This window comes from Schistocerca nitens, chromosome 1 (assembly GCF_023898315.1).
Source record: "Schistocerca nitens isolate TAMUIC-IGC-003100 chromosome 1, iqSchNite1.1, whole genome shotgun sequence".
Taxonomy (NCBI): domain Eukaryota; kingdom Metazoa; phylum Arthropoda; class Insecta; order Orthoptera; family Acrididae; genus Schistocerca; species Schistocerca nitens.
In genome coordinates, this window is record NC_064614.1 from 179,566,965 (window position 1) to 179,580,523 (window position 13,559).

General features: G+C 43.3%; 1 protein-coding gene across 1 annotated transcript in view; it reads right to left on the reverse strand.

Moving 5' to 3' along the window:
• Positions 1-328: 328 nt before the first annotated feature.
• LOC126244919 (GTP-binding protein Rhes-like) overlaps positions 329-13,559 on the reverse strand; it is a 509,501-nt gene continuing 496,270 nt past the window's right edge. The window contains exons 4-5 of the mRNA XM_049948275.1: positions 428-691; positions 329-388 (exon numbers count right to left, since the gene is read on the reverse strand). Of these exons, the coding sequence (XP_049804232.1) occupies positions 329-388; positions 428-691 (324 nt within the window). The remainder of the gene's footprint in view (positions 389-427; positions 692-13,559) is intronic.

Below are 13,559 nucleotides of genomic sequence, written 5' to 3' on the forward strand. Positions count from 1 at the left end.
TCAGCAAACTTTTTCTCTTTGAAGCGCAACAAAACTAGAGCTCCATTTGTAACGATGCTGTTGCTGTTCCAGATGATGTTGGCTGGATATAAGACAGTTGTCCCTTCAATAGTAGCTCGTGCAAAGGACTGAAAGTAAACTGCGAAACTGCTATAAGAAGGCTGTCGAGGTAAAGCTCGAAATGCTCGCCATGTGCCCCACCTGAAACTTTAAAAAATTCGTGTTCTGGGCGCTGGTAGAAACGCGATCGCCCAAAGAAGCCATTTGCGGAGCCCCGCCACATCCAATACTAACAGCGGCCGACCAGCGGCCGTGAAGGGTGAGGCGCTCATGCGACGGAGCAGGAGTTCCTCTTGAGCATGTAGCGCGTGCCGCGGGCTTGCTGCCCCTGCCCCTGCGCCTGGCCGTGGCCGTGGTGCCCGCCTGCGGTCGGGTAGTTGGGCAGCGACTGGCGGCGGCGGCGCACGGCCGGGCTAAGGTTGTAGCGCACCTTGGCCTGCGCCAGCAGCGCCTTGAACACGTCGATGATATGCGTGTTCTCCTTGGCCGAGCACTCCACGTAGCCGCACTCCCACTCGAATAGTGCCGTCGTCTCGGCCACCTCGCGCGCCACCTGCCTCTCGGCGTCCGGCAGGTCATCCTTATTGCCCACCACCACTATGGGCACGCCGTTGCCACGCGCTTCCACAATCTGCAACACGATATTACAGTTCTTCTTAACTCCCTATTGGGACAGTGTCACTCACAGAAATATATTTTCACTCAATTTTCAATCAACTAATTTGGCAAGCAGCAAAGGACTTGGAAGAGCATAAGAACTTTCAACATCGCAGGGCGTCAGCAATCGTTGGTTAATATATTAAAAAACTAAAAACCCGCCTCGATTGCGAAAAAAGCACCTAGTGTTAAGTGTTAACCCAGGTTTCGGCGTAGATAACTACACCTTCTTCAGAACAACAATAAAACCCACAAGTGCTTAAGAAGACCTTTGTCAATAATTAAAAGAACACCATAGCTATACATTTATAAACGAAAAAGAAAAGGAAAAAACAGTACATATGTATAAAGTCAAAACCACTACTTAACTGAATGGTGTACGCTCCACCTCACACCGGCCTATGGTCGATGGGCCATGACCCGGCATAAACTGCCGCTACAAACGGTCGCTCACTTACAAGCCTGACCCGCTTTCTACGCACAAGTGCAAGACAAGGGAAGTTACTTGATTGCGCATGCGCATACGAATACGAGAAAATTTATTCATGGGTCGGGGCTAAATAGCCCATATATTTCCAACAGTGGATCAACGTATATCAAAAAAATGAAATGGATAGAACAAGAGACGAGCTAAATAGGAGATAAAACCTAAAAATTACCGCACACGGTTGCTTATGCTAGTAAATAAACTTACATATTCAGCTACCTATGACAACACGAGGAACTCTAAAAACTATATCAAAATCCAGTAGTTAGCCTGGGAGGGGGGGGAGGGAGCTGAGAGGACGTCATCTAAAGACGTTGTGGTAATTAAGATACAGGGACAAAACGTGAGGTGTTCAACGGGCTAAAATCACCTTCATCGTAAAAAGAAAAGAGGATAAAAAGAAAGAAGATGAACAGCTTGACCAACCGCGCTCGCCAATCAGCGCGCGCATGTGCTAATCGCACGATCATCAGATTTACAAGTACGAAGAACAAAGTAAAGGTGCGAAACCTTCAAAAAAATTTCTATTTCTTAGTAGGAGTTGGTCAAAGAGGATATTGTTTTTAGCATGTTGCAGATACTTAAAGATCTGCATTTCTTCCAAAACATCAAGTTTTCAGCCCTTAACCTCGGCATGAAGTAACTCGATATTAACTAGAGGGCTCGGCGCATGAGCCGTTTGCACAAGGTGTTCCGCATAAGTAGAGCCCTTAGTACCGTCACCGCTTCTAGTAGGAATATACCTGAGACCCAGATCTCGCCCCGTTTGCACGATGTAAAATTTTGGGCAATCCCCGCATGTAATTTTATATACTCCTGATGGGAAAAGTTCATCGCTCTTACTCTGCAAGGAGTGAATTAAATTCCTATGTAAACTACACTCCTGGAAATGGAAAAAAGAACACATTGACACCGGTGTGTCAGACCCACCATACTTGCTCCGGACACTGCGAGAGGGCTGTACAAGCAATGATCACACGCACGGCACAGCGGACACACCAGGACCCGCGGTGTTGGCCGTCGAATGGCGCTACCTGCGCAGCATTTGTGCACCGCCGCCGTCAGTGTCAGCCAGTTTGCCGTGGCATACGGAGCTCCATCGCAGTCTTTAACACTGGTAGCATGCCGCGACAGCGTGGACGTGAACCGTATGTGCAGTTGACGGACTTTGAGCGAGGGCGTATAGTGGGCATGCGGGAGGCCGGGTGGACGTACCGCCGAATTGCTCAACACGTGGGGCGTGAGGTCTCCACAGTACATCGATGTTGTCGCCAGTGGTCGGCGGAAGGTGCACGTGCCCGTCGACCTGGGACCGGACCGCAGCGACGCACGGATGCACGCCAAGACCGTAGGATCCTACGCAGTGCCGTAGCGGACCGCACCGCCACTTCCCAGCAAATTAGGGACACTGTTGCTCCTGGGGTATCGGCGAGGACCATTCGCAACCGTCTCCATGAAGCTGGGCTACGGTCCCGCACACCGTTAGGCCGTCTTCCGCTCACGCCCCAACATCGTGCAGCCCGCCTCCAGTGGTGTCGCGACAGGCGTGAATGGAGGGACGAATGGAGACGTGTCGTCTTCAGCGATGAGAGTCGCTTCTGCCTTGGTGCCAATGATGGTCGTATGCGTGTTTGGCGCCGTGCAGGTGAGCGCCACAATCAGGACTGCATACGACCGAGGCACACAGGGCCAACACCCGGCATCATGGTGTGGGGAGCGATCTCCTACACTGGCCGTACACCACTGGTGATCGTCGAGGGGACACTGAATAGTGCACGGTACATCCAAACCGTCATCGAACCCATCGTTCTACCATTCCTAGACCGGCAAGGGAACTTGCTGTTCCAACAGGACAATACACGTCCGCATGTATCCCGTGCCACCCAACGTACTCTAGAAGGTGTAAGTCAACTACCCTGGCCTGCAAGATCTCCGGATCTGTCCCCCATTGAGCATGTTTGGGACTGGATGAAGCGTCGTCTCACGCGGTCTGCACGTCCAGCACGAACGCTGGTCCAACTGAGGCGCCAGGTGGAAATGGCATGGCAAGCCGTTCCACAGGACTACATCCAGCATCTCTACGATCGTCTCCATGGGAGAATAGCAGCCTGCATTGCTGCGAAAGGTGGATATACACTGTACTAGTGCCGACATTGTGCATGCTCTGTTGCCTGTGTCTATGTGCCTGTGGTTCTGTCAGTGTGATCATGTGATGTATCTGACCCCAGGAATGTGTCAATAAAGTTTCCCCTTCCTGGGACAATGAATTCACGGTGTTCTTATTTCAATTTCCAGGAGTGTATTATTAGTAGAGTAGGCGACTCTGAAGAGCGACTTGGAAGAGTAGTTGAACGGTATGGACAGTGTCTTGAACGGAGGATATAAGATGACCATCAACAAAAACAAAACGAGGATAATGGAATGTATTCGAATTAAGTCGGGTGATGCTGAGGGAATTAGATTACGAAATGAGACACTTAAAGTAGTAAAGTAGTTTTGCTATTTGGGGAGCAAAATAACTGATGATGTAGAGGGGATATAAAATGTAGACTGGCAATGCCAAGGAAAGCGTTTCTGAAGAATTGAAATTTGTTAACATCCAGTATAGATTTAGGTGTCAGGAAGTCGTTTCTGAAAGTATTTGTATGGAGTGCAGCCATGTATGGAAGTGAAACATGGACGATAAATAGTTTGGACAAGAAGAGAATTGAAGCTTTCGAAATGTGGTGCTACAGAAGAATGCTGAAGATTAGATGGGTAGATCACATAACTAATGAGGAGGTATTGAACAGAATTGGGGAGAAGAAGAGTCTTTGGCACAACTTGATAAGATGAAGGGACCGGTTGGTAGGACATGTTCTGAGGCATCAAGGGATCACACATTTAGCATTGGAGGGCAGCGTGGAGGGTAAAAATTGTAGAGGGAGACCAAGAGATGAATACACTAAGCAGATTCAGAAGGATGTAGGTTGCAGCAAGTACTGGGAAATGAAGCTTGCACAGGATAGAGTAGCATGGAGAGCTGCATTAAACCAGTCTCAGGACTGAAGAACACAACAACAACAATTTGGCAATAATAACATCATTCAAGTACAGATGTTTAAAAAGTGGCAGGTCGTTTGCAAATGCCATACAATGTCAAGAGGTGCAACAAAAGAGAAAAAATACGTAAAGAGGGTGCGTAAATTTATTTACCTCTATCTACGAGCTGTACTTTCTGTCTTGTTTACCTTTAATCCCTGATGAAGTGGTCAAGGTAGGCTGCTTGAAGACTGACGCACTTTATTGCTCCATTATTTTCAATCAAATTTCAAAATAACTGGGAGGAGATGTAGCAAGACGAGATGCCACATACAGAAAAAGTTTACAACGGTGCTCCCGTACCATCTGCTCGCTACATTAGAAAACAGTGCGTCACAAGTACCATATAAGTATCGGGGTTCCACTGACTACCTGCACTCTTTTCCCGTCTGGTGACCAAACAATGTAACTACTACATTATAAGTTGAAGAAAAGAAGCATCAGTAAAGAATTATCTGAATGGGAAGGAAGTCGGTAGATCTGATGTACAAGTACAGACAAAGAATTAAATAAAATTTTGGAAAAATGTTGGATAATATATTCAAGAGAACGAGCTCCACAACTGAGCAAGACAATAACACATTGCTCCACCTTTGGCCGTTATGCAAGTAGTTATTCGCTTGGTGTTGATTGATGGAGTTGTTGGATGTCCTCCCGAAGGCTGTCGTGCCCGATTCGGCCCAATTGGCACGTTAGATGGTCAAAATTCTGAACTGTTTGCAGAGTCCTCCCCAAAATGCCCCGAATGTTCTCAATTGGGGAAATATCCAGCTGCCTTCCTGGCTAAGATAGGGTTTGTCAAGCACGAAGACAAACAGCAGAAACTCAAGCTGTGTATCAGTGGGCATTACCATGCAGAAATGAAGGTCAGGATGGCTTGATAAGAAGAGAAACAAAACGTGGAGTAGAATATCATCGACGTACCACTGCGATGTGAGTGGGCCGAGGATACCAAGCAAAGGGTCCTGCTGTGAAAAGAAATGGAACCTCAGACCATCTCTCCGGGTTGTCAGGCCATCTGATAGTTAAGTCAGGTTGGTATCCCACCACTGTTCACAGCGTCCCCAGACACGTCTTCAGTGATCATCACAGCCTGGAATCTCATTGATTGGAGTTTAATTATCTTCAGTGATGAGTCTGAAATGTGCCCTGACGATCAGTGGTGTATGGAGATTCCCCGTACACCAGTGGGATACCAACCTAACTGTCGCCCGCCATCTGGCCCAATAACTAGGAGTGCTGGTATGGAGTGCCATTTCATTCATAGCAGGACCTCTTTGTCATCTGTGGCGCCCTTACAGCACAGTGGAATGTCGACGACATTCTACACCCCAATCACAATAAAGGCTTTCACGACCGGATGTTTCAGCTGCCAAGAATTCTTCCGGGTTGTATGGCCATGGTCCATGGAAGTCCAAAGCTACGTTGGACATCTTCAGAAGTGCTCCTGGTTGTGCAGAGACTTGCCGACTGACAAGTCGGACGTCGAAGAACGGCCTAAATACCGTGGAAAGTGGGCGTGGTCTGGATTTCACGTGATATCAGAGATGAACCTTGTCAAAGATAAAATATAACTATCGATCATAGTATGTCAAAGATAAAACTTCTCATCGATTCTGTAGCGCCACTGTCCACGTATCACTAAGTTTCATAGCTTCTTCTTTTCTGTTAAAATTATCTCCATGTTTATATATTTCAATGGCTTCTCTATATAGCCGTGGGTAATAGACCAACTAAGAAAATAGGCAAAGCACTTCGTTCAGTTAAGGATAAACATCCCCCTCTGTCTGAAAGGTGTATACAAGATTCCGTGTGTATGTGGTAGGATCTACGTTGGAACTAAAAAGAGAAGTGTGAATACACGGTTGAAGGAACATAAAAGTATTTGCCGACTAGGGAAAACAGGCAAGTCAGCCGTGGCGGAACATGCTCTTCACTCGGGTGATCAGGTAGTGAAATTTGCGGAAACTGAAGTTTTATGTACTAAGACGAACTATTATCCACGGCTATATAGAGAAGCCATCGAAATATACAAACATGGGGATAATTTTAACAGAAAAGGAGAAGCTATGAAACTTAGCGATACATGGACAGTGGCGCTACAGAATCCATGAGAAGTTTTATCTTTGACGTACTATGATCGATAGTTATATGTTATCTTTGACAAGGTTCATCTCTGATATCACGTGAAATCTAGACCACGCCCACTTTCCACGGTATTTAGGCCGTTCTTCGACGCCCGACACGTCAGTCGGCATGACTCAGCACAACCAGGAGCACCTCCGAAGATTTCCAACGTAGCTTTGGACGAAACGTCAGGGATAGAAGAGTTCCATGGACCACGGCCATACAATCCAGAAGAATTCTCGGTACCATTCTACACCCCGTTTTGCTGCTCTTCGTGGCAGACCATCCTGGGCCTAGATTTCAGCAAAGTACCTGATGCCCACACGCAGCGATAGTTTCTACTTCTTGCCTATTACGGGTGGGGCCCTCCAACCAGATTAGTAATTTGACGACGCAACATTCTAGATTGACAGAATTTTACTCGATATCTCTCAGAAGGCCGTCCAACAACTCTATTAATCGTTTTCAAGCTGAATAACTGCTAAGGTGGACAATTCATTATTAACTTACTCAATTAATGAAGATCTTTCTCTTGAACAAATCATCCAATTTTTCTGGGATTGTAATCATTCGTTTGTCTGTATATGGGCATCACATCTATTGATTTCTGTCACATTGGGATAATTCCATCGTTGTATGTCGTTTTTTCTTCTCTTAGAGTTTATTTTGTTAGTCACTGGCTACCGCTAGACGACAGTATGAATTAAATGGTACCACTGGGTATAAAAGAATAGCTTCTCACAGATATGTAAATGACTGATAATTAATGATATTGTATTTAATGAGTTAATGATTTTGTAAAGTTAATATGTTCAAGAGAATATTGTTGATGATCTGAAAGTGTATATAAGACGACTGTATGTTGAGAGAGGGAGTTTTAGTTTGTAAAATAAATATGCAAATGTGTAACGTAATACGTTTCAATAATATTGGTGAGGCAGGCGGAAACAATAATTGCAGATTACTTCTTTGAAGCTTTTTGACGCATTACGAAGGATACGCAGTTATGCAACGTGTTTATCCTTACGTATCTGTGGAGTGCACAGTGCATAGTTCACAGTACTAGGCGGTAATGAGCGACGACTGGGCGGGTAGTTGAAATGTTGAGAAAAGACAACGTTATTAAGAGGTTTTGGAAGTGCATTTCAATGACAAGATGGTATTAAAAGCAATGTAATCTCTGTGTGTGGCATGGCCAGTATTAGTTAGGTTTGTTCATAAGTTGACAAATGGTCCCAAAGATTCGGAGACTCCACTTCTCAAAATAGTAGCCACAAAAATAAGGAAGTGGAAGTATACCAAGCAGCTCGCCAGTCGTGAGTGCTTTTCTGTTTCATTGTGCACCAAATGAACTTCATCAGAGATTGAGAAACTGTTTTAAATTTGTATATTGCCAAAATACATGCCGTGACAGAATGAGTTGTTGGGCTACAACTGACTATGCCAGGGAAATGACCATTTTCCTCATGACACTATGTAAAATTAGATCTGGTAGCCATCTGTTTGTAAAATATTAAAATGAGAACGTGTTTTTATAAAATACAGTTAAATTGATATTTTAGATTTTAAGTCAAACTTTAATTTTAAAGAATTTGACTAAAGAGTGTTTTGGTAAATATTGCAATTCCGAAACAGAGTAAAAACTGGACTTACTAGTTATTATACTTCAGCTTAATTTCTCGGGATACCGAATTCTGTAGAACTCTTATGAGTGAGAGTGTTTGACATTTCGGTGTCCTCGATTTCCATTATTAGGACAGATTTATTGTTCAAGGAATCCGTCATTGGCATTTACCTTGACTCATGTTATTAATAAATGAATAAGTCTTCATGTATTAACCTGAACTCAGTCGATTCCAACGTTTTATTCTGTCCCACCACGCTAGCACACTACAATGTAGTCTTGTGTTTGTGCTGATGTTTATGATGTCAGAAGGAGAGTTTGAAGCCTAGAGCTCCTCTTGGATGGCATGAAGAGGGCCGCCGAGATTAACGTACCCATCCCATGGATGGATCACCATCTACAGTGCCATGTGCGTCAATTCATTACAAATGGTGAAATCTTTCATCCAGAACATTGGTGAAGAGTGTGAGGATCAGGGAATTTATCACACAAACTGTCATTGCCTTTCTGGGAAAATACTAGCGATGGAAATTTTTGCAACGCCAGGATTTGAACGTACGATCTCTGAATCGAGCGCGAGCACACGTATGTGCATTAGAGACTTAGGTTTTGAAAGCTAGGGATTGGGCGATTGGACATGTTGTTAATATGTTTCTAGGACAATGCGAGCCCATCAGAAATGTAAAAGCCAATTGTGGATAACGCCATCTATGGAACATAGGATGTTTGTGTATTTAAGAGAGTAAAATCGATGACATGTGCTGCAGTGTACATTATACAAAGAGTATTCTTCACGAGAAATATTTGTTATCTTCAATTTGGTTATTTTGTAACTGTCTGAACGTAAGATGTGTCACGTTTGATTATGTAAAGACCGGAAGAGCTGAGTGTTATGTAACTTATTTCCTTAACCTCTTTAGTCCCGTGCACATATTAAAATGCAAGTGTGCTACTATTGCGTTATTTGCGTTTTGTGAATGCTAGTTGGCAAACAAAGACGCTCAAAATTATTTCTGAAACCATATTGAATTTTTCATAGATGATATAATGTAAGGTATTCCAGGACACAAGCAGGACAATTACTCACACAATTTGCAACTTCTTCTTCCTTTATCACAAAAAAAAAAAAAAATGTATACGTTACACATCCCTCATATTTGCTCTGCATTTCGAGATAGGTCAATATACACACTTGGCATCAAAACTTTCAACAACTGTAAGTAAATAACTTGAAATACTTAAACAAAATTACCATAGCAACAGTGTATTTGATCTTCCTGATATTACCACATGGATTGCTGTTAAGTTAACATTACTTGTCCTCCTTTAATTTTATTTTTTGTGGGATGTGAAAAATTCCTGACAATAGTGAAGGAAAGCATCACTTTGCACTGGTCTCACCGTACAAAGATAAGCGCTTTGCAGCCTTATGCCCGGAATTTTGACTTACTCTTCTTAACACGTCAGACAACCCCGGAAATCAAGTTGAAAAAATATAATGCCACTTCCAATGACGTAAACAAATTTGGCATTGAGTCCCGTGGTATCATATATGATGCCCAAAAGTTTAAAACTCATAAATCCGTTACAGTATTAATTTATAGTTAGCTATTAACCGATGAATGGATGTAGAATTTTAACAAGTTATTAAAACCTGTGAAAAGTCTTGTAATTAGAAGAAGACTTGTCTTTCTCTTCATTTCGCCAAGACATTCTGTGCAGTTATAGAATCCGGAGATTGTAATGAAATCCGACAGCTCGAGATGCTTTGCAGAAGGACGAACAAGTGATCATTGCGAGTGTTATGTGTATCGTACATTATACCACAGGCTAGAAGAGGTTCAACTGCGTGCGCGCCCGAGAAAAAAATACAACCCGAACGTATCGTATATGATACCTCGGGACTGAAGAGGTTAAAGCTACTCTGCTATGTTTATCAGTGTATGAAAAATAAAACAATAGGAGCAACAAAACCAAAGACAAGCTTTTTTAAAATAGTGCTATTCAATAATCTTTGTAACTCTTTTTAGTGTATCTTTTGTCTGCAGAAAGACATTTGCTTGTTTAAATTTATGTGAATGTTAACATAAATTTACATCTTTCTGCTAAATTATCAGATGAAGCGTGCACTGATAGACACAGAAAGAGGAAGTTTCTTGAAACAGCTCGTGGACAGTTTCAAACGTAACATGAAGCATTAAGTCGAATACGGTGTAGGTAAAGTCTAAAGTGAGAAACGTAAACTGCACGAACACCGTCATTTTACAAAACTATTCATTTGATTAAATGCTTTGTGTCACGGAGGTTGAGAATTTTTGCATTCGCAACAGCATCCAGCATCTGATTACTGCCGCATTTCACCCAGCTTCTAACTCAGAGACGAATAGGTTCGCGTGAACATTCAATACCGTAATCAAGAAGTCCATATCAACCGCGTCACACGATGTCGCACTGTTTAGCTTTCTTGCCACGTAACAGACAACATCGATGAATGGATGTAGTCCGGCGGAATGTTCGCATGGCCACCAGCCATGAGGTTCTTGGATTTGATACAACGCAAGTCATATCCCCGGAACTTCGGTGCCCGCCGCAATTTCTTTGTGTGGCTGTTGTTTTGGCAAAGCACTATCCTCCTTCCCCCTGGAATAGGGCGTGATAGGCCTTTGCTCCCAGGATTCCTGATGCTAAGTCAATGCGGCTGCAAACTTCACCTTCCATTCATCTCTCACCCGTGGGTTACACCTTGATGCCGGTGGACCTGACATTACGCCAATCTTCAACACCTTCCGCCATACCGGCGAAGTCAGGGGAATCGTTGTTGCCTACGTAGGTGGTAGACCCGCTACGGAGGTCGTGGCTGAAGTAAGGTTACTTTCGGCTCTATGAGGGGCCGGATTTAGTATCCCGCCATCGGACATACATATGAACGCAGATGAGGTCCAATGGGGCTCGTGGCAGTGTGTTGTTGAAAGCTATCATGGGCGGCACATGCAGAATGTGTATGTGCAGAAACACTGACTCAAGGGTTTACTTGCCGGCAGTGACAAGCCAGGCCAGTTGGTTCATGCCCTGAGATTAAATAACACGCACCTGGCATGACTCTCGCATGGCGCTATGTCTTGGTTCCGCATGCTAGTTGTTTCACTATTTCACGCTAGTCGCGTTTAGGATTTTCTCTGTGTTTGTCACTACACAGTTTTCGGAAGTCTCTGCTCCCCCCTTATACTGGCACACAAAGTCGAGTTTTCCTCTACCAGGGTCCGGCTCCCTAGCTTCATGGTCGAGCACTCACCGTCAGCACATTAGTGCCGACAGGACAGTTTTGCGGCGTTGTCACCCCTATGCAGAATCAAAGGATTTAATTAAAGTCCTCTCCCTATTACCGTTGTTCCCTTCAATGCTCAAGATAAGTGAATGAGAAAAGTATTTCCTGCTTCAAACAAAGTTGTTTGATGTCCCCAAGATCCAGTAAACAAAAGGTATCAGGTGAAGTCATCCAATTTGATGGTATGGGAAACAGTGACAGGTAAAACTGCTCGCTTCTCTCAATTCACAATTCTCTATCTGCTGCCTAACCGCTGTGTCTAGGATTAACAAAATTTTGGTATACTGAAGAGTCCATACTGCAATGGTTAAGCGATTAGGCATGATCGACGTTGTGAGAAACGTAAATTTGAAAGAAACGTCAGGCAAGGGGGTTAAATTTCACCAAAGTATTCTCAGCAGGCCGAGAGATATTTTTCATATCATTAAACTGGGAAAATGGAGAATAAAATGTATTAATCGAGGATATAAGAACATATCGGGTTTTCTCATGATATATCACAGTACTGTGCTGACATATTACTTTCAGCGAAAGATATGGTCATCATTTCACATGATTATAACAGCTGTCGTCCAAATATCCGTCAGAAGATGTATATAAGGATAAGATTAGTGTGTACCTATACAGCAAATAAAGCACACCAAAACATAGTTAAACTTAAGAGCAAGTTTGAAAACTGATAACAAAAAGGGAATACAATTTCTAAGACTTTCCCGGTGATATGTTGTCATCTCGTAGAATCGGGTGTATTGCCGGTGGACCGCGTCTTCCCAACACGATATTTCGACGTCGTAGCTCGGCGTCTTCATCAGGTGTTCACTGAGACTCGTGTTGGGAAGACGCGGACCACCGGCAGTATACTCAATTCTGCGGGGTGACAAAGAGATAATATTTTATAGTCCACGTATGTAGAAGAACATAGTAGAAATTACCAACGAAGTCGTAGTAGAACCGGAGGATTAGATTTTTATATTTAGAGTAACCGAAGGCAGGAAAGGATACAAACTGCACGGAAAAAATTGCCTGTAGTGTTCCTGGGAAACTATCGGTTTCAAAATATGTGTCCTATCCTTCTGACAAAGAAAGTTTAAAATATTTGTGTATTACCAAATTGTACTTACGTTAGCGACTTTTAAAGTGAAAATCTGTGAAGATGTATTTAATATGAAAGGATGGGTGGAAACGAGGAATGTACAGCAAAACAAGAACATTTGAACAAACAGCTTCTTGCACAAAGGAGAAATGAAGTGCCTGTTGTCGGGTGTCGTCTGCCCTTGCGATAGTTGCCGTGTATTTTCTGGTATATGGGACAAACGTACTGTAGCAATCATGTGTAATTGACCTAGTTCGTACAGTGGAAATTTCATTACATAGCATACTTATGAGTGCTGCCATAATAATGCACGTTTATATGAAGTATACTGTATTCAGTGAAGGTAGAATGCAGTGTGGATATTCTGTGTCAAGCGCTAATGTTGGTTAACAGTGATTACAGTCGCTTCCATTATCAAGCTGTTAGCAACTGTGGGCAATATGTACAGTGCCACGGCTAAGGTAAACATACTCACACGAAGTGGAAAAGCACCGCCGTCGCTTCAGGAATCGAGAGCATGTTGCACGGTTATCATATTCGTCTATTAGCTGCAGCCACGAGTACACTTCTCCTCGACTGCTACCCTATATTGACTTAAAACGTTCGCTTTGTTAAGATCCTCCCACTTACCATTTTACAGACATTCAAATTCCTTAATAAACTAGCATTTAATTGACTGAATGGTAATGTTGCGGTTCTCAACGTTAACGGAAATTTCTAGTCTCGTCCAGTGCTGGACTTTCAAAACCAGTTACTACCAAAGTGACTGACTCGTGAACTATAAGCAATATGAATTTATCACACTTACATCCGGTGTTGCAATTGAATGTGGGTATATCTTTTTCTTAGCTTTAGAAGTTTTAGAAGTGTTACGCATTTTCTGTCTTAAAAAAAAAAAAAAAAAAAAAGAGCTACACACAATTTCTGTTTCATAACACCTATTCAAAATTGTGTCTTTATATGTGGTTTTGTGGTGTTTGTTTTCAGGCCATTTCTGTGTACTTTCATTTCGTTCATTTCGAAACTTGCGCTCCATTATTCTGTGTCTTTGAGAAATGTGCTCTGTAATGTCAGTCATTCGGCCGGTCAGCTTCATACGATCACG